Raw genomic sequence first — 21,707 nt, forward strand, 5'->3', positions numbered from 1 at the left:
CTCACACACACTCACACAGTGGGAGGGTTTCATAACTCACCTGCCTCGCTCTAATAATGCAGCCTTAATAACTCATTCAGGGCAGTCTGTTACATAAGAGAGGTGTGTGTGTCAGTCAGATCTGTGTGTGTGTGTGTGTGTGTGTGTGTGTGTGAGAGAGTGAGTGAGTGTGTGTGTGCGTGCGCGCATGGTGTGTTGTCATGTCGAGATCTGTATTAGTCTTTCGATTTTTTGTCTTTGTCAAGGCAAGTTATGTAACCCGGTTAAATCTCAGTTTGTCTTCAGAAGTAAACCACAACTGTTTTTCCACAAGTATTTTTTCTTTGGTTTTGGCTTCTTTTTGTTTTTTCTTTTTTTTTTTTTAACCCGCGGTTTTTGTCTCCGCATCTGATCTTTGTGATATTTCTCCTCAGTTCACCCCTGCAGGCACTGTGATGAGTTGAAACGAGAAAGCGATGAAGTGCAAGAGAGTGTGTAGAACAAACATTCATACAGTTGATGAATTATTGTGTTACATCTGTCAGCAACAAGTAAGAAAAGTGACATTTGTTCAGAGTTTCTACTGTTAAATGGACAGTTCTTGACCATTTATCACTCCAGCCAGATTTAGCACATTATTTGTGACTGTGACAGTTTACTTTTGTAGTCTGTCTTCTTCTTTATTGATTTATTGATCTGTTTATCTTCCTATTTTTCTGGTTATCAGTCTGTCTGTCTGACTGCTCGAATCCGTCCACCTGATATCATCAGATATTTTTTCGTTGCTGCGGTTTGGAAAGCAGTTGTAAAAGTAAGAGAACATTATGAACTCTGCTCAACAGCAGGGGCGAGGCAAAAAAAATCCTAGCACTGACAATACACACACACACACACACACACACACACACTGTGTCACAAACACAGGACGGACACACTCATCACAGCATATCTGCAACTGTGTATTTGAAAGTGTGTGTCTAGAACTCTAGGTGTTCTTTAAATGTCACTGTGTTTGTCTGCCAGCTCTTTCGAGTGTGTTCTGCGAGTCTGTGACGCGGTACATCTTTGTGTGTGCGTACAGGACGTGAGGTTCTTGTGAACATGCTGGTTGTGTAACAGCCAGAGGCAGCGGTTACATAAGCGTCCCCCCTCGTCCGACCAGCCTCAGCGTCTGTGGCCTGTCTGTCTGTTAGAGAGCAACTTTCTGTCTGAGTGAGACTCTGACTGTGTGTGTGTGTGTGTGTGTGTGTGTGTGTGTGTGTGTGTGTGTGTGTGTGTGTGTGTGTGTGTGTGTGTGTGTGTGCAAATGGGACTCTTAATAGAGCAGGTCGTTTCAGTGTGTGCAGCATCCCCTTGAGGCGCCTTGAGTTGGAAATAAAAGGGACAATAAGAGAAGTTTAGAGTGCTGCATGTTGACCTCGACTTTTAACACAACCTACTGACCCCAATAACACCTCAATAATCATCCGTGACCCATCTCCATTTTTGTCCTTTTAACACAAAAAAACCTGTTGGATCCGATACAGCAGGTTACTGTCAGATAAAACCAAGCTTCCTGTTTTCTGACGTCTGTGTTTTACATTTTTCCATCACATTTCAGTTCACATTTTACCTTCTTGTGCGTGTGTTTTGTCTCAATAGATTGTCTTTCTGTAGGACTTTTCAAGAACTAGAAAATCCAGATTTGATTCTAGATGTTAGGGGTATGTTTGCAGGGAGATCCAGAAATCATTTTAGCTGAAAATGAAAAGGAATGATGTGTTAGTTGGAGAATTGATTATATTTAGCTGCGAGTGCCTTATTCTCATGCAAGGTTACAACTAGAATAATTGAACTGTCTCATTGGAAGTGGGATTTATTGGGGTTTTCTTCAGTTCTGCCATTTGAAATGAAGAGAAACCTCTTTGTTCCTCATATTAACGAAATCTCTAAAGACCCAAAACACTAAACCAACACATCAAAGAATTAGTGGCAACGTAAGCGACTGTCTCGGCCAAAAAGTTGCACATGAACACATTGCAAAGGCTTCAACCAAGTACATATGCTCTGCACCTGCGTGAGAGAAAATAACGCATACAGCAATGGTCTGTAATCGTCATTCAAACACAGAAACTTGAAGAAAAGTCTTGACTATAGCAAGCCAGTTAGCACATTAACAACACAATGCGATGAAAGAACAAAGCATATTAACCATGCACCAGTGAACCACGACACAAACCACCAGAACACATTTCTACTAAACAACTCAGTGGCAAAAACATCTTTTCCTCAATAACAAGTTAACAATTTAGCTATTTGTTTACTTTCCTCTCTTCTACACATCTTCTCATGCACTGAACTGAACTGCCAATGCGAGTGATTTTATTCACTGATTTCAACCACATAGTCAAAATGCTCAATTGGTGGAAAATTAGCTGATGATGGCCAAAGGTGCGGGACACAACGCAGCAGTTAGGGAAAGAGAAGCTCGACAGCCCAAAATTGTTGTGTTCTTAACATAGAAATCCTATGTTTGCCCTCAACTCTTTTTTAACTATTTGTTTTCTAAGATCAATTTTTTCTCACCTTCATATGTAGAAAAAGTATAGTACAACTTATTGCCCGACTGTTTTTTGTCCTTTTTGTCTGTATTGTAATTAGCTGGATATCTTAAAATCATATACAATGGTGGAAAATAAGACAAGTAACAAGTTTATCACTAATGTGCCATGCTTTGTCTTAACATTACTCTATAAAAAACTTACTGAACTATATTAAAATACAGATGCATATTACATATTTCTACCAATTTTCCAAGTTTCAAGGTACAAACACAGTGTACAGTATTCTGTTATTTTCAAATTCTTCAGCAGTCTTTGCAGTTTGACATTACCAAAGAACGTACTATATTGTGAAGTGATGTCATCCTTTCAGCCAAAGCGATCAATCTGTCAGTCAGACGGATGTAATTACACCTCATAATGAGAGAAGCATTCCAAATGTCTCCAAAACGTCTTCCTGCTGTGTGAGGTGTTATTCTGTGTTTTATAACTGATCACATTATGTAACAAAGAGGACACAGCAGCCCAATGAGCACGCTCAAACACGTACGTGGATGAGAGTACAGGGGAAAAGGAGGAAAGGTGGGAGATGAGACAGGAAGAGAAATGAGAAGAACTAACACGTAATATTGCAAGAGGTCACTCTGCTCCTCTTGACGAATAAAGGTTCGGAGAAGAAGTGGCAAGTGAATGCCGAGGAGAGGTAGGGAGGAGAAATGAAGATTAAATTCAGACAAGTGCAGCAGGGTAATTAAGGAGGAGGTGGATGGAGAGAAAGGTTTTGGCAGGTAGAGTCAGACAAGTAAGAGGTGAGAAAATGAGAAACAGGAAAGGACAGATGTGAGGACGGAGAGGAGGACGGGGTCAGATAATCAAAAACTGTAATTCTGCTGTATTTGATTTCACGAATTAAGATTTCAACAGAATGATACAACTATGATAAAGATATGTACACAAGCAGGTCCATGTACCGTAGAAAAACAATGAATTGATAAAATAAATGAGGTGTAAAGATGTAATGTGTATATTTTGGCTATTTCATAGCAGAGGCTCATTTTTACCAACTTTCAGAGAAATATGCCCTGTTTTTTTTTTTTAAGTATTATATCATTTCAAACAGGATTTCACTTAAATTTATTGACCACCACAACTTACCCTTACCTTAAAGGTTGTTGTCTTTGCCGCTGTAAGATGCCAACCACTAGTTAATTTAAACAAGGTCCTCCTCTTACTTTAAATAATAATAATGACATATTTTAAATTTAATGGTGTTTTAAAATAAAAAAATCTAACTTTCTTTTAAATTCTATTTTTAAACTCTATGTGAAAAAAACTCTAAATAAATAATAATAGTCAATTTTTTATTTTTCAAAAGTAAAAAAAAACAAAGCAGATGTGGCAAACAGTTGCACATTTATTGATTCTGTTTCTTTAAGAGATTACACACTAATGACATAAGGAGGCATTAATGGGATCATTAATCAATGATTACGTCTTCAGAAACTCTCAATTTCAAACTTGGCATTTTGCCCAAGACTTTTTGCAACAAAAGCTGCGCCCTCCCCCTCACAGGCATTGCAAAAGTCAGCTCTTGCACAATCCTCATTAAGTTTTCCAAAGCATGTTGAATAACCATGAGAGAATACATATATTAATAGTTCCTAGTAGAGAGGCTTCAGAATTATTTTTCTTCCCAAAACTGCAGAAATTGCTGTTACAACGAATTCTCTAGCCGTCCATTTTCTGTCTACTTCCCGGAATCCCCCCATCTGTGTTGGATAATCAGACCGTTTGTCCTCTGTGTGTGTGTGTGTGTGTGTGTGTGTGTGTGTGTGTGCGCGTGTGTGTGAGAGAGAGAGAGAGAGAAATGTGTGACGTGGAGGATTCTCCGCAGTGTTGTAGTAAATATCTGCGTCATATATAATCTGCTTGCGTAGACAGTAAGAGGTCGAGACACAGACAGACTGTCCACTTCTGTCATTTAATTTATTTCAGTATCCAGGTCAGTGACTCACAGCAAAGAGACAGGAAAGTTTCGACATTTAGAGATGGATTTGTTTATTAACTGGAAAACACACACACACCTGAAAACAGTGGCTCCTTAGTTCAGCGGTCTGGGGTTGTGGGTCATCTTTTTCTAACATCGCTGAGGGGAGCGCACCGTCAGTTCTGTCACAGTCTGTAGTGATTATTAATGGAGCAGCTTGACAAAATGTTTTATCTGACTACTTTTACGGACTATAATCTTTACTGGTGTTTGGAGCTCGAGGGCAATCATTTATCCATCTGTTCCTGAGAAGTTTTTTTTTTTTTTTCCCTGAAGAGCAAGTAGAAAACCTTATTCAGTGCAAGCTGTTTTCATCACTGTTGGGTGAACACTTTGTATCACTAACAGTTTTGTTTTTTTCAGAGCCAAGAAAACAGCCTGAATTTATCCAGTGAGGGTTTAAAAGGTTTTCACACCTCAGAGTAACACAAATTTGTCGGACCACGGAGGAGTTGATGGGAAAACACATTTCATATATGGTATATTGCTGCTTTTAGATACTGGAGACATTCACTCTGTGGATGCAGTGTTTGGTTTTTCTTTCTGTCGTTTTCTAATCTTTCCTGTGGTCTCTGTCTTTATCTTCTCTTTGACACACTTGAGGGAATGCTGCAAACACACGCCGATGCGGTGTTGTGTTCGTCAGCACAGTGCAAGGAGTTACATAAACACCTAACATATACGTAGATGCGGTTACATAACCTCGTGGTTTGAGAAGACATTTCCCCACTGCAACCCCCCTCTGAGACAGACACACACTCACAAATGCGCACTAACATGATTTTGTAGCCGATGGCCCTACATTCTTCTGAGCCACATATCTCTCAAGTACATGTTGTGTCGCCTTTTTGTGCGGAGCAGCAAGTCTTAAACCCACAGGGAGTGTCCAACAGAGCAAATTAATGGCTTTGAAAATTTGCTGCGGGTGCTTATTTACTCTGTGACACTCGCTGACTGCCGATGATTCAGCATTGCATCAAGACACTTTCTCACTTTCTGTGCTCAGTGTGTGGTGATGGAGGTCAAGGGCTTGGCTGCATTCATACTTCATCATCTCATCTTGCCTACGCTTTGTCACGATTGTTTTTGCTTTCTGCTCCTGCTTGCATCTTCTGCTCATCACTCAGCTGAATATTTGAGTTTGACTCGATCGCCTAGCAACAGTTGGCTCTCCGGCACCAATTTTCACCTTAAGACAACACCTTCATTGGACTTGTGCACAAGGGAGTGTTTCCTAATGAGGTGGGCAGGACTCTGAGCTGAATTTAGACCAACATGTAGTTGCTGCAGTTGAAGTGTGAGCAGTTGCCACTTTGCTGTTCAGCAACAAGTTACAATGAAATTTTGGATAAAGCTGAATAATCATCCCACATTTTTTTTTCAGCTGAGGTTAAAATGAAGAAATGACAGAAATTGGAGTTATAAGGCTTTCCTTAGTTATCAGCCAAAAACAAAAACTTAAAGTGAATCCAAATTTCCACAAGTTGCAGTAAAACTAAAAGGCTTTGGCGCAAGACCAACACATAAAGTCAAAAAACGACAAGCAGATTGTTGTGGTGTTTTGAGCCAGCAAGAAAATTAAACCAAACCTTTCCTAATGTGACAAATACAACAATCTGCCGCAATATTAAAACCATTGACAGGTGAAGTGAATAATGTTCAACATTTCCTTACAACACCATGTTTTTGTGGGAAACTTTGGGTCTTTGCATTTATGTAGATGTCACTTGACTTGCACCCTCTGCCCAAACACCGTTGACCAAGTACGCCCCTACATGGCAACGGCACTCCCAGATGGCAGTGCTCCCCATCATGCCACACTGCAAAAACTGCCCAGGAATGGCCCTGAGGTCCGTGACAAAGGACTCAAGGTGTCAACCTGGCCTCAGAATTCTCCAGATCTCAATCTGATTGAGCATCGGTTGGACATGCCACTACCTCAGAGCTGAGTTCAATTCAGGCTGGGGCCTCCTTAAACCATACTTGGCTCTGACCTGTCCAAGCATGGACACAGGGCCTTTGTGGCTGTCCTTTGGTGTCTGACACCAGGACATCGGCAGCAGATCCTTTAAGTCCCATGGGTTGTGATGTGGGGTACTGGTACGTCTGACAAATGCTCAATCATATTGTGATCTGGGGAATCTGGAGGCCAGGTCAAAGCCTTGAGCTGTTTGTAAAGTTCCTCCTGAGACGTTTTTGCATTGTGGCATGGGGCATTGTCCTGCTGGCAGGGGGTGTACTGCTGTCAAGGAGTGCCATCGGCTTGAGGAGATGTTAGTCTGCAACAGGGTTTGGTTGGGTAGAGCACATCAAGTGGCATCTATTTGAAAGCCAGGACTAGAACTTTCCCAGAAGAAACACTGCTTAGTAACAAGATGCTCAATGTTATTCACCTCACCAGTCAGTGGTTTGAATGTTGTGGCTTGGTTTAAAGCGCTGCTATCGTCAGAATAACAAACCCTCTTTTCTGTAGGCTTGAAAAGGTGGCTTGTTTTGGATTCCTGTCACAAAAAAAGGCTCATGTTTACAAGAAGTTTTCATGGTGAGGAAAAAATGTCAGAACATCATAAGAAACTTCTAAAACAAACTCCCTCAGTATTAAACACTTCTGTACTGTTCATTCATACAATCAGCAATTGTGGTCATTACAGTGTTATGTAATGTGTGCGACTCCCTTTTGTCTGAGTGACTATTTCAGTTGGAGAGCTGGCGTTCTTGTGATGTCGCACCCGGTTTGAATGTTATCTCTCGATTAAGTGGGCGTATTTATTGGTTATCAGCATTAAAGAAGGGTCCTGCAGTACCGTCTAGAATATTCAGAATGCCTTATCGTTCCAAAACACCCAAAACGTGTTTGTTTGTATAGCCAATTCAAGTCTCAGTGGCAAGTATGGAATTATTCATGAGTTATATAATGTATTTTGTGCATTTGTGAGTGTGTGAGTTGTATAACCTATCCCTACTGTCTGGTCATAATGCAAGAAGAGTCTCCCCAAGGTGTGTGTTTGCAGGTCTGTGTGTGTGTGCGAAACTGTATGTCTGTCTATATCAATGTAACTATGACTCTGTGTGTGTGCGTATGTGTGTGTTTTCATGTGTGAGCCACTTCACCTTGACAGCTTACAAACTGCTCTAAAACAAAGTCACAGCTGTTCGGTTATAAATGTACCTGTTTCTTTTCGAATCTCAGATCCTTCACTGTCTTGATGTCTCCTCTTATTTTTCAAAAGTTTAGTTTATTCCTGTGAGTACCTGGAAAGTCGACGCATTATAGAGAAGTGACAGAATGAGAGGGTTCAGAAGTACAGAAAAGTGATATGATGTGGAGGTTATGAAACTTGTTTTTCTGCATTTTCTTCTGTGTGATTTCTCTTTAAATGTAGTTGTTTCAAAAGTGCGTGTAGTACTGTGATACAGAAACAAGTGATTGGCTGAATGCCAGCTTGTTTTCAAAGTGACAAATGTTATATAAGTGTCTTCATTTTGATAAAAAAAAAAAAACTCAAAAGTCAGCTTTCATCATTCTTTTGTACACATAACAATTTTCATCATTATTTCATCTTTTAATATGTTTTGGTTGCTTGGCAAATCTTGTAATTTTAGAGAATATAGGAAAATGCACACCACAGTCACCTGGCTCAGTATCTTCCAGCGGCATGTATTAATTTTTTTTTCTCTTCATTTCTTTTTCTTCAATTTGACAAAGTTGAGACTGTGCTGCTGCTTGTAAATATTTCGTATTTTTTAAGTTTTAGTTCCCCACAATGATAATGTACACAAATATTTTGTGTTCTTCGTTCTTTTTTCTTCTCAATAAACAGCGCAAAGGTAGATAACATTTTCTGTTGATTAACTATTAATTTCATTAACTTAACTAATCATTCTAGCACCAGAGAAGGATGCATGAACAAAAGCCAAACGACATAAAATTGCCCTGATACTGATTCTGAGACTCATCTTCCAGCTGCTCTTACAGCAGACCGGAGGTCCTTATCTTCTCTGAAACAGATACATTTCTCCGGTGAAACCATTAAAGTGGTTGTTAAATGTTTGGACTCTGTCAGGCAGTCTGCTAATGGCCTGTTCTGCTGCATCCTCCTATAATTCTGCACTGGAAACAGAAATCACAAACAGGTTAATTACTGGGAAAACGGTTTGCCTCTCCTGCAAAATATTATCTTCATTGTTGTTTCTCCTATTTTTCTCATTTGTTCATTTATTATTACATGTGTTTTTCATATTTGTTGTGATAAAGGCAACATTCCAAAACAAAAGTCAGTCTACAAGTCGTACACTAACAGAGGGGCGATCATAGACTGTGGAGGCTCCTGGCAAAGAAGCCCATTAAGGCCTCCTGCTTTTCTCTGTAACACCAAATCAGTGCCATCTTCTTCTTGTTGGTCAGCTCTCCTTAATCTCCTCATGTGATGAGTGAAATCTGACTCCTGCTGTTCTATGGTAGACTCTGCTGCCGCTGCTGTAAGAAGCACAAATTTTCAGTTTATAATTGTGGCAAATATCATCTGACCAAGTATTAATAAAAAAATAAAAAAGCGAAATGGCGGTGGGCAAGTCATGTATGCCCATGTATACACTAACTACCACAGCAAGTCTAGTTTATCGTTGTCATGGGCTGGGGGGAGCATTTGCCAGCCCCCCCTCATGGTGAATAATTCCTGGACTTATTGTCCTCTTGACCCAAGCCAGGGTAACCGTTCTGCTTCCCATAAACCACGTCTGTGCGTGCTTGTTTTTGTGTGTCACCACTATGTTTTTTAAATGTGTGTGTGTGTGTGTGTGTGTGTTTGTTTGTCCACCCCCTCTCACGCTCTCCAATGCATCTCTCCCCTCTCTTTGAATGATGACCTCGCTTTCATCTCACCCCCTCTCCTCTTTCCCTTCCTGTCTGCCCCCTGAGTGTCTCTGTAGTGTGTGTGTGTGTGTGTGTGTGTGTGTGTGTGTGTGTGTGTGTGTGTGTGTGTGTGTGTGTGCGTGTGTGTGTGTGTGTGTGTTGATGTTAAGGCTCTGTGCATTCAGGAATCGTTATATAACTGTTCTGTAAGGTTGAGATGGAGGGAGGAAAGGGTAAAACGGGGATGAGTAAATCAAATCTGGGACATCTTCATGTGAAAAAACTTGTTGTTTTGCTGCTCTTATCTCTAAATGACATAATAACCGTTAAAAGCGTGTCCAGTTTCATTAAAGCTTTTAAATTTACTGGCCTAGACACACAATGTCTGGCATCTCAGTCCTGGAAATGTGGTATACAGGAAATTATGCGTTTCCTGTTTTTTTAAATAAACTGAACAAGAAGAACATGATTTTAAAACCACTTTACATTACATTAAATATTCTTAGCTTAAAAAAATATTATCTGTCGCCTAAAAAAAAACATAGAAGGGATATATATCTGTTCTTCTGTTTCACTAAACCAAAGTAGTTTGTGTTTTTAGTCATCAAGAGGCTAAACATCTTGCACAGGGGTCTTAATAAGTGCAAAATATTGGACCCAGTCTTCAAACAAGCCTGTTCAAATCTGCCTAAACATGACATGCATTAATTTACTTATTGACTTAACTGACTGATACGTGCATTAATATAGTTTGGATTTACAGTTGAACTTGTGTCCAGGGTTAGAACTTTGTTACTGCTGAGTGAGTCCGAGTTATGGAGACCATTAATATAGCACATCTTTCTTTGAATGTATTTTGATGCTGATCCCAAAGCACATTGAACATGTCTAACTGTAGTTGTTTTTTTATATCATTAAAATACTAAAATTTGCCTGAGTGTCGATATGAGAGCTCTAAATGCATTTTAATACGATTATGGTTTAATTGATTTAGTCTCTGGCAATAACTAATTTGATGTCACAATGATTGCAAGTGAATTGTTTTGAAATGCTACTCTGAGACACATAAGTACCACACACACACACACACACACACACACACACACACACACACACACACACACACACACACACATTAACTGCTGAGACAGGCTGGTGTCATTAGCAGCCAGATCAAGAAGTTTGTTATCACGTTGATAGAGTGAAGGGGCGTTTTATGTAATTTGTTTTTCAACTTGCAGTGAGCTCATCACTAGTGTCCATGCTCCACTATGTTGTGTGCGCGAGTGTATGTGTGTCCGTGTGTGCGTGTGTGCGTGTGTGGGGTGAACCTCGGGTTTGCCAAGTGTCATGCAGTGAACATGTCTTGTATGCATTGCTCTGTGTGTGTGTCTGTGTGTCTGTGTGTGTGTCCGTGTGTCTGTGTGTCTGTGTCTGTGTCTGTGTGTGTGTCTGTGTGTGGTTAAAACTGAAAATTGTGTGTGGTGGCTGTGTCCTTGTTTGTCCTGTCATCCAAGGCAGATTCTTGGCTGAACTGGTCGACACATTGGTGTGTATGTGTGTGTGTGTTGATTTATATTCTTATGTGAACACTTGTCCTCCGGAATGTGTGTGTGTGTTCATGTGCGAGTTTGTGTATTTCTCTCTCTCTGTGTGTGTGTGTGTGTGTGTGTGTGTGTGTGTGTGTGTGTCAGTGTTTGTGTCCTGTCTTGTGTTTCATAAGCCGTCCATATTTATGATCCAGCTCTTACATAAGCTTCAGATCTGGTTCAGTGTGTCTCTGCCAGAACAACTTAGAGAAAGGAGGAGGAGGAGAGAAGAAGAAGAAGAAGAAAGGTGAAAATGAAATACAGGAAAAGAAAAAGATGGGGCTAAAAAAATCAAGACGAGTTAGACAAAGATTGAGAAATAGAAATAATGAACAGAACAGAGTTAAAGGTGCCACACGGTGCTGTTTTCATGATTTTTTAAAACATTTTTTATTGTATAGGGCTTTGGCTCAGGATGAGATAAATCGTATTCATGCTGTTTTGCATATGTAGTTTAGTTAAATGTCAATCTGAATACATTTGGAAACCGAAATCCTCACAGGCTCCTTCTGGCAAGAGCAACTTGAATGAGTGAAAGCAGTTTGATGGAAGTTTCCATTTCAAACATAGTAAACGTGCATGATTAGAAAAATCAGCAGCTCAACAAAACAAGTCCTGATGAATAAAAGAACACCTGTAAGGATTTGTATCTAATACAACATTTAAGCATTTTCAATTGATTTTAACAATTCCTTTGTTATTTGATCTTTGATTCCACAACTTGTCTTTTTTCTTTGGCTCTTAAGATGTCTTGAGAAAAAAACAGGAATCGAAATATTTGGTTGCGCATGGCTACTGCTGGTCCGTCTGTTGAGGAGTTGTTGTTTTTTTGTCAAGTTGTGGCAAACCTTACTGAACATGGACAAATATGTTTAGCACAGTGAATACATCGTAATGGGAAAATAATACAGTGCTAATACAATAAAATTGGTGGCGTTCTTTATTAGGAGGATGTGCATGTTTGACTTTGGCCTGTTCACATCACCTAATGATTCATTTATATGATTCATGTCTTCCTGTTTATTGACAGTTATAAAGAATAGGTGTGTGACTTCAGGTGTAATTAGTGCCAAGAGCAGTTATAGGCAGACAACCTCCAAGTCTTTAAAGAGAGGGTTGTGCCCAGTCTTTTTGATGATTGAAATGATTTTGAGTTTTGAAGCTGTAACAGTAAAACACTGTTTCATGCCATTTCCACTGAGTCACCAGCTGTTATACAAGCCAGTCAGCTTTTGTGAAACAGTGGGAAATGGAAAGTAGTATTTTTTTTAAATGAAAAAACCCTCAAATAATATGTGCAGCATTTCATCAGTTGATGATTTAAAATAGCAGGATGCATATTTTAGAATCAAAGTCAGGCTTACAATGTAAAGGACGGTGAAATTACTGCTGGTGGGGATGTTTGGAGACTTTATTCAGAATCGATTCTTAAATTTAGAGTCTATTTTTTGTTTGTTACAATGTTACCATTTGCCCCATGGTGGCATTATTCTTTGCAGACAACTGCTACTAATATCTTGCAAATGTTTCCTCAAATGTGTGCCTACACAACAGAGTTTCATTTTCTCATTTCTGTTTGACAAAGAGAAACCATACAGTGTAATCATAACTATCATTATTTTCTTTCTGTCTTCCTCACACAGACCAGTCCCACAGTGCCCCCTTCAGCTCCGAGAATGAGGCTCAGGGAGGCGACTCGGCCGCTTGGCAGTGTACCCCGCCCCCATCTACCTCACCTTCAGGGGAGACACCAGCCCACCCTCCTCCCTCCCAGCCCGTGTCCAGACCCCGCTCCAGGCCGGCCAGCCAAAGCCCCTCCCCTCCCTCCGCCCTGACAGGAACCAAGAAGAGGAGCTCCAAGCCGGCGCACATGAGACGCAACATCAGGTAATAAACTCTACGCCCTCGCTGAAACATTAAAGATAGTGTGAGCTGAAGAGTCAAATGCGTGCACGTTGTGTAGGGATCAATACACAATATACTGTATGTCTTATATATAGTATAGCTTAAAGCCAAACTTCATCTGAACTCACTGGAGTTGCCAGTGACATGCAGTTTAATGCAGTAGCAAAGGTATTAAAAAAAAGTGAAAAGAGCATTGATAATATACATTAAAGATATACATACATCAAACCAGACTGCAGCGCTAAGATTATTCAGTCATTTTTTAAAACTAGATTTTAGAAATTGACTCGATGCTTGGCAAGCAGCAACCAGTCAACCTTGAGATGAAAGGGATTACAACGCAATCCCCTGAGTATGTTTCTGCTGAGGTGCAGAGTAAACTAACACTCTCTCAGCTTATTCAACTCTTATTGTCTTTATAATAACATTCATTGCTAGCTGGATAATAGGATTTATCATCTATCCACTGTGTCTCTGTATTCCTCCTTCCTCATCCTCGGATTTCACTCTCGTTTTGAAGAACAAAAACCCACAATTACTGATGAAATCTGTCAGTGATTATGTAGAGGCATGCTCAGTCTGCAGCTGCATTCCTCCGGCCGCCAAAAACCACAATATATGTAGTTCAACATTAAGTATGCTGTTGCTTTTACGTAACAGCATTTTTACAATAGCATCAAACATGTATAACAGATGCAAACCCCCGGCTTTGGTGTTTGTGCATGGAAATGTTAATAAAAGAACTTATTTCTGATTTCTGTTAGAGTTACAAGGTGCAGGTCTGTCACATTACAAACACTGATTAGTTACTTCTGTTCAGAATGTGTAGAACTAATATATTATTTACCAAGATCTTCAGTATTTGCCTTTAATTCACCTCTTATTACTCTCTCTAAAATAATGAAATGCAGCCATCAAAAGATTATCAATTTTCTGCTTCAGTAGAAACATATTGAGGGAGTCTCATTTGGAGGAAGTAGCAGAATTCATTTCATAATAACAATAATCATATTATGAGACACAAAACTCTCTCTCTCTAAAACAGTATTATTATTTTTATAATATCTTTTTTTTTTTTACATTTTTAATGTACTTCTAGTTGTGTTCTTCACTTTTGCAGCACCCCAAACACCAAGGCAAGTTTCTTGTAATTGAACACCCGCAATAAACTTTATTCTAATAAAATAAAAATAATAACGACAACAAAAATAACAATTATCAATACAGCTGATTCCTTTTTTGCTATTGTTTAAACATGAAACTGAGATTTATACATTTTTACGGAGCCAAATTTCTTCCGACGTCTTACAAAAATATCATACAAACACAGACTGAATTTTGTCTTTTAATGAAGAAGTTCAGCCTACAAATAATGTTATATTTTGTTTTGGATTTTATGCTTAACTCCTAATTAATTTACCATAAGGGAGCAGAAGAAACCAGCTAACGGACAGTCAGCCGTGGAAAAGGCTAGTCCTTGTAGCTAACTTGTTGTTTGCTGCTAACTTTCACTCCTCCACATTCATGTGGAGTAGTATGTCTGTTCACCAGTAAATAAAAGTCAACTGTTTTACTCTTTTTGTTTTTTGGCTCTGGTTTTGTTCTCACCAACTAATGTGAAAAAACATTTGGCCTTAAAGCAGTTACATTTAGCTACATTCAGCAGCTAGCTGCTAACTTCTCTCTGCAGGCAGGAAACATTAGCTTGTGTTGGGTTTATCAAAGTTTTTTAGCCAAAAATAGCTGGAAATGGCTGGAAACAAAATGTGGTGTGTGACTGAACTAAACTGTAAATGTGCCATTAAACCAAAACAAGTATCTAAAATAATTTGTTTTCATGCTAACATTTAATAAAAAGTGATAAAAGCAGCTGCAAAGAAACTAGTTACCTTGATGCACTCCAGTTCTGAGTATTCAACCCAGTCACCAGAATAAATGTTGATTTATGTTTTTGCAAACCACGGATATGTATCTGTTTCATATGGAGCAGATATGATGTGACATCGCCGTGGTTAACACATGGTTATATATAAGCAAAAAGAAACACTTGGTTAGGGTAAAAAAGCATCTTATTTTGGTTTTAAAAACCATGTATCATGAAAACACCCGTTCTAGTCACAACAAACACGGCTAGAAATGTCTGGATGTGTCATTAAAAATACACAGTTTTGGTGTTTGTCTCAAACATTGGTCTGCTGCTGTCTGCTGCCTGGCAGCCGTCAATGAAAACCAAGTGTCTCCTGTAAAAAAACACATTACTGTATATATACAAATGTTATTTTTATTTGTGTATCTGTGTAGGAAGTTACTGAGGGAGCATCAGTTAGAGGCTGTGACCAAAGCCGCCCAGCAGGATGAGTTGGAGAGGAGGCGACGTCTGGAGCAGCAGAGCAAACAGGATTTCCCCGTCCCACTGCTGCCTGAATACACAACTGGTGAGAACACGTACCCCCCTAAAACTGCATTTAGAAATAAAAACAGCATCCACAGGTCCATCAAAAATGAATTTTTTGACATTTGTACTTACACATTAATCATTTTAACCAAATCATTTGACCTGTAGGATTCAGCTAGATTTGACAATGTATTTCACTGTGTTCCAGTTACATTGCTGCAAAGCCTGCATATAATGTGATGAATTATCTTCTTTCTGTTTTCATTTTTTTCCCCTCTCATGATCTGCTGCATCATTTCCATCTTTCTCTACAGGTGACGTGACAAAGCATGTGTCGTCATCGTCTGCATCAACTGTGTCGCAGCAAGAAGTCAAGTCGGTCAGACAGGAAGTGATCTGCCTGGACTCCAGCAGCACTGGCATCAGCGAGGACGAAGGCAAGACTGACGTGCCCGCCTCCGCCAACACAGAGCACACACACAAGACAGGTGAGACGTAAACACACATCCAGGCGTCTTGGAGCCATTAAGCTATTTTTCTTAAAGACGTTGATTTAATATTACCTGATTTATTCAGAATTGTATGAAACAAGCACTTGAGATTAAGAGGGATGTTTTTGACTTTTCTTTTTTTTTTTTTTTTTTTACAGTTTTTATTACTCAAGTGTCATTACCTTGAAAGGAATGAACTGTTTTGCTTTGTGTTGCTGTTTCATGTTTTAAGTGAAATCTTTTGGCACTGTGGGTGGGTTTTTTTTTTGTTTTCAGCGCTGTTTATGAGAATATTTAAAGGGTGAAAACAATGAAATTGCCTCGTCAGAAATGAATTCAAATAACTCAGTGAGGTAGCTGAAAGTAGACAGAAATGTGGAAAAGGTTTCTATCCTATCCCATGTGTATAAAAACATGTTGAAAATCTGGATGAGGATGAACTTCTGGAATTTACATTGCATGTTTAGTGTATTTCCAAAAATTTCAAAGAAATGGATTTAAAATAAAGTACAGCCCCTTCTCATGTTAGCCAAACTGTATTTATGTTAGCAAATACTGACAGAGGAGTTCGGCTGCCTGAATTTTGCCCCGCACATTGAAGGTCTCTGGCCCAGATTGCCCTCAGACCTTTGATTGTGTAAGTGGGCTAGTAGGTCAGTCATGAAAGCAGATAGGGACACAGAGCTGTGAAGTTAATTTAAAACCCCTCATCCAGTTGTATATTCTGAGCTGTCAGCATAGCTTGGCAAAGCCCTAAATAGGCCAGATGCTAATTCTTAAAATGCCTCAACAGCCCAGTGTGAGCTTTGGTACAATGTGTGAAGAGATTTGTTCCAGATGTCAAGTGTTGAAGTTACAGCAAGGTCCAGTTTTATAACTGAAAGACAGATTCACTGTTTTAGAACTTTTAGAACCTTGCTTTTATTTATTAATTTTTCATTTTTTATTTATCGTCATGCTTAAAGGGACAGTTCATCAGAAATATTTTTTTTCTTACCTGTAGTGCTATTTGTCCATCTAGATTGTTTTGGTGTTAGTTGCAGAGTGTTGGAGATATCGGCCGTAGATAGATGTCTGCCCTCTCTCCAATATAATGTAGCTATAATGTAGATGGCACTCAACTTGTGGTGCTCAAAGTGCCAAAAAATGAAATTTGAAAGATTCAACAGCAATGCCTCTTTCCAGAAATCATGACCCGGTTATTGAAGATTATCCGCAGACCTTGTTGTGATCAGTTTTGCCTGGGAACTATTTTCTTTCTATCAAATTACACCCCCAGTAAAAAAAACAGTATGAAAGAGCAACAGTCAGTACATCTACAAGCACAGCTAAGTAGAAGATTAGGCCTTTAACTGAACTACTGTCCTTGTCCCAGTATACAAGCACCAGGGAGAATAGATTCATTGGCAGAAGAATGTCCAACTCCACCACGGCAGGTGGTGATATGTCCCCTTTCATCTAGCTGCTATCGGACCTTCTCTGGTTGACCTATTATGTCGCATACCAAGTTAGCAAGCAGCATACAGGTGGCATATTGAACGCATATTGCAGATCCCTGTACCATGCTTAGATAACACAATAATTTACTTTTTCTAACATGTAAATGTACAGAGTTTTTAAAAAGCAGTTTAAAGGATTGTCGGACACATCTGAGCAGTTTATTCCATTCATAAAAACATGCTTTTTAATAGGTTTGGCTGACTTCTGACCACAGCAGAAGCAAAAAGTTGTTTTTGAGACAATCCTTTTTTGAGTACAACATATAAATAGTTGTTTAGTAGAAACCTTTAGTACAAATGTATGTGCATTGTACTCTGAGCTATGTGTTGAAAGACGTATGCCCCTTTCAAACATACAATCTGTAACACTGCTGTGTAAGAAATGGATTGACAATTTTCTGTCATGCTTTTTAGTGAGAGGACCATTATGAACAGAGTCACAATCGTGTTATGCATGAATGGAAGTTAAACTTACAGGCAGGAGAAGTCAGACTGATGGTCTCATGAGTAATGTGATTTTTGAAGTTTTTTTCTTTTGCCTTTAATTTTATGTCAGTCACACCTTTTAGCTGCCCAGTTCAGCCACAGGCCATGAGGCCAATCCACTGGCGCAATTTTGAGGTCCAATATCTTGCTTGGGGGCTCGTATGGCAGTCACTGAGAGAATGATCTGTTAAAGGGAAATATCACTTGAATACACAGTTCTTATAGTTTTGTCGATGTCTGGTGGAAACCTCACATCTCTAAAGCATCAATCTCCCAGAGATTAAGCAAAGCAGCCTTAATAGCCTCGTGACAGCCGTCATTTATTAAATTACACACTCTGTTTCAAATGGCTTTCCAAGCCCAGGGGTCTAGAAAGTCGGCGCATTGAAAGGCCACATCAGCTTGAATTTCCAGGAAATTAAACGGAGGATTGAAAAACAACCCAAATTTTAAATGAGGCTTTTATTCAATAAGCCACTAAATAGGAGATATGTGGGCCATATTCATCAGAAATTTTTAAATGATTTGTAGGAATGAATGTAGGTAAAAATGATGAACATCGCCTCCAACAAAAACCCACCAACCCAACGATCTGTCAAAACCAGTGCTTTCTACACTCAGTTCAGCCTTCCGTAAAGACCATTTACTTTAATTGAGGAAGTTTCACTTTATTTTCAAACAAAACCTTTGCACTCATGCAGACTGTTTTGAATTCTTGCAAGGGTGAACGGACGCCACAACATTAGTGGAAACATTTAAACCCAATTAGTAAAAGCACACATTTATAAAACCAAGGTCAAAAATCTCCTCAGTTCCTGTTAAAAGTGTGTGTGTGTGTGTGTGTGTGTGTGTGTGTGTGTGTGTGTGTGTGTGTGTGTGTGTGTGTGTGTGTGTGTGTGTGTGTGCGTGCGTGTGTGTGTGTGGTTTTCGGAGATTAGTTGCCGTGTGCATCAGAATATTTAAAACCTCCTCAGGGTACATCATGTACCATTCCCTTATTGCCCGAGAAGTGTACACAAGCACACACACTCAAACCCACACACAAACACATAGACACACATTCACAGAGCCACTCAAACATTTAGGGATAAACACACATTAAGAAGATGACGGAGGCGAACTACAGGCACACACACCTACAACACAAACACACAAATGAGAGAGAGATGGATGAGATGAACACAGACAGATAATATGTCAATTTGGAAGCCAACGCAAAGGAGAGAAAAAACGAGCAGAGGGAGGAGAGAGGAAGCCAGATGAAGGGAGCGAGTGTCTGTGGGGCAGATCAGAGCGGGTCTGTGGAGCAATAAAGCTGGCTAATCCTGGTTATGAGCCAGAACACACACATATACACACACACATAATGAAGACACACACACTCACAGTGGCACAGTGACATTTCTAGTTGGGGTTGCATAACCAGTCTCCCCCTCCACTCTAATCCTACTTGTATAACCAGCCATTCACTGCAGTTATATAAGCTCTCTCTCTCTCTCTCTAGCACACAAACACACACACACTAACATACTGACACACACACACACCTCTCCTCTCCCCGTCGTGCCCTCGCAGGCCGCCAGCTTGTGTAACTTTCACCACTTGATATCGCTGACGTTGAAGTCCTTTTTATCAGATATGGATTTCAGTCTGTTCCTTTCACACACACACACACACACACACACACACACAAACGCACAGTGACGTCTGCGTTTGATGTAACATCATGCTCATGACGAAGCCACCGTTCACCACATCACTTGAGATGAATGTCACCAATGAAGGCCAATGGTTGTTTATAATAGTTTTCATTTTTCTGGAGGCTTTCTGCTAAGAAATAACATTTAAAAAACTGAGAGAAGTTTTTTTGTTCAGTATCCTGTAAGTTTACAAGTTTCATCAGTGAAGGCTCTCAAAAGAGAAAGAAATTCCCCCCCTATATAGTCAACAGCCTGAATGGGTTTTTTGAGATTTTTTAAAATAATATTTCTCATAATATTTCTTTTTAGTTAGTGTGAAAGAATTAACTTGTATGCAAATGTGAAAACAAGTTCAAATCCTTTTTGAGTTTTCTGTCTGAAGTGCGTTTTCTGAACGTCAGTGTCGAAAAAACAGTTTGCAAGACCTCATCTCCTCCCTCTCCTTCAGATGTGATTGATCTGAGCTCAGGCGAGGACGACACTGTCGTCCGCATCAGCAGCGAATCTGTCGTTGAGGAAGAAGAGAGCGAGCTGAGCGGTGCACACGCTAACGATGCCTTCAACCAGCCGGACACTCAAGGCAGGGTGCTGGTCAACATAAACCATCCAACCACAGAGAAAGACATCTTCCTGTCACCTCAGCTGGCACGAGCAGTCAAACCTCACCAGGTATTATCATCACTGCTGCTGGTCCTTTTGGTCCCATCGTCCTGAACTGTTTTGAGATATGTAGATGTATGTCAAGGAGATAAGTGTCTGAATGTTATAAAATCACTCAGTAACAATTTAAAAAGTTTTTTTATTGTGATTTTTTTTTGCCACAAGTTCATAGTGTTAAAATTACTTTCTTCAAAATTCAAATTTCTTGACCTTTTCAAAGCCAGGGACAGCTAAGTGTGATCTTTTCTTTAGTTTTAATGAGATATCACCTCTGCTTTCTCACCATCAACCTCTTCTTTTCACCTTTCCGTCTCATTCCTCCTACGTTCTAATTCTCCACCTGGCTTCCTTTTTTTCATTGCCATGGCTTCAACTTTCTCTATTGTCACCATCCCTTCTCTCTTTCTGCTTCTGTCCAATCACTCAATTCTGCGTATTTTTCCCTTTCCCATCTCATCCTTAGATCGGTGGAATTCGTTTCCTGTATGACAACCTGGTGGAGTCGGTGGAGCGGTTCAGCAGCAGCAGCGGATTCGGCTGCATCCTCGCTCACAGCATGGGCCTGGGCAAAACACTGCAGGTCATCTCCTTCATCGACGTCCTCTTCAGACACACGCAGGCTCACACCGTGCTCGCCATCGTACCTGTAAGCACCCGTTAACTTCATGTTGGGATACAAGAAAATGTGAAAGGCTGGATTGATAAGTGCACGTATATGGACAATATGATCAATGAATAAGGATATTGATTCAGTCAAAAAATCTGAATTAATACAAGCTTTAAATTTATGGTAAAAAATGTGTGAATTATTATTTCAGTTGAAAAGTGAATGGATGTTTTACTAAATTAGCACATTCATTCACAGTTCACAAAGTCATTATTGATTAATTTATCAATTCTTTATGATAAATTTTGTAGCCTATAGATTGTCAGAAAGAGAAAAAAAATAGCTCTAACAACATAAACCTCAGCCCAAAATTATATCTAAAAGTCATGGATGCTTAAAAAAAAAGTGTTATTTAAATGTTATATTTTATTATATAAAACATACACAAGCAGCTAATTTTATAGCATTTGTAATCTATTAAACTACTGAATGAAAAATAAGCAGCATCACAATGGAAATGATGAGGATGGAGTATTGACTCAGATTATTTATCCATTACTTTCATCCCAGGTGAATACGCTGCAGAACTGGCTGTCAGAGTTCAACATGTGGGTCCCGCCCCCGGAGGCGGTACCTCCAGATACTGACTCGGGACTGGTGACGCCTCGTGCCTTTAAGGTTCACATCCTCAACGATGAACACAAGTGAGTGACATGAACAATTTAGCACATTCAGCTTACTCAGTAGTAACAAGACGTAAGAATAAAATACACTCACAAACACACATGCAGCAGGGTCATTGGTTAATTTAAAAGCCACCTCAGGGGGCTGATGCTGTCACATTAATGCAAAGCAGTGAGGACACTTTCCTTATCTCGCTCTTAAAAAAAAAAGACAACACTGAACCTCTGATCCAACCTGCATCTTCACTTTATCCCCTACTGGCTCATCCTCTCT

General features: G+C 39.7%; 1 protein-coding gene across 3 annotated transcripts in view; it reads left to right on the top strand.

The window, feature by feature from the left end:
* Nucleotides 1–21,707, top strand: part of LOC121946567 (helicase ARIP4-like) — a 78,203-nt gene that overhangs the window by 43,428 nt on the left and 13,068 nt on the right. For all 3 annotated transcript variants that reach the window (XM_042491188.1, XM_042491190.1, XM_042491189.1), the window contains 6 exons: nucleotides 12,651–12,894; nucleotides 15,214–15,347; nucleotides 15,622–15,795; nucleotides 19,932–20,152; nucleotides 20,607–20,789; nucleotides 21,321–21,454. In XM_042491188.1, the coding sequence (XP_042347122.1) occupies nucleotides 12,651–12,894; nucleotides 15,214–15,347; nucleotides 15,622–15,795; nucleotides 19,932–20,152; nucleotides 20,607–20,789; nucleotides 21,321–21,454 (1,090 nt within the window). The remainder of the gene's footprint in view (nucleotides 1–12,650; nucleotides 12,895–15,213; nucleotides 15,348–15,621; nucleotides 15,796–19,931; nucleotides 20,153–20,606; nucleotides 20,790–21,320; nucleotides 21,455–21,707) is intronic.

The sequence above is a fragment of the Plectropomus leopardus genome, chromosome 8 (genome assembly GCF_008729295.1).
Source record: "Plectropomus leopardus isolate mb chromosome 8, YSFRI_Pleo_2.0, whole genome shotgun sequence".
Lineage (NCBI taxonomy): Eukaryota > Metazoa > Chordata > Actinopteri > Perciformes > Serranidae > Plectropomus > Plectropomus leopardus.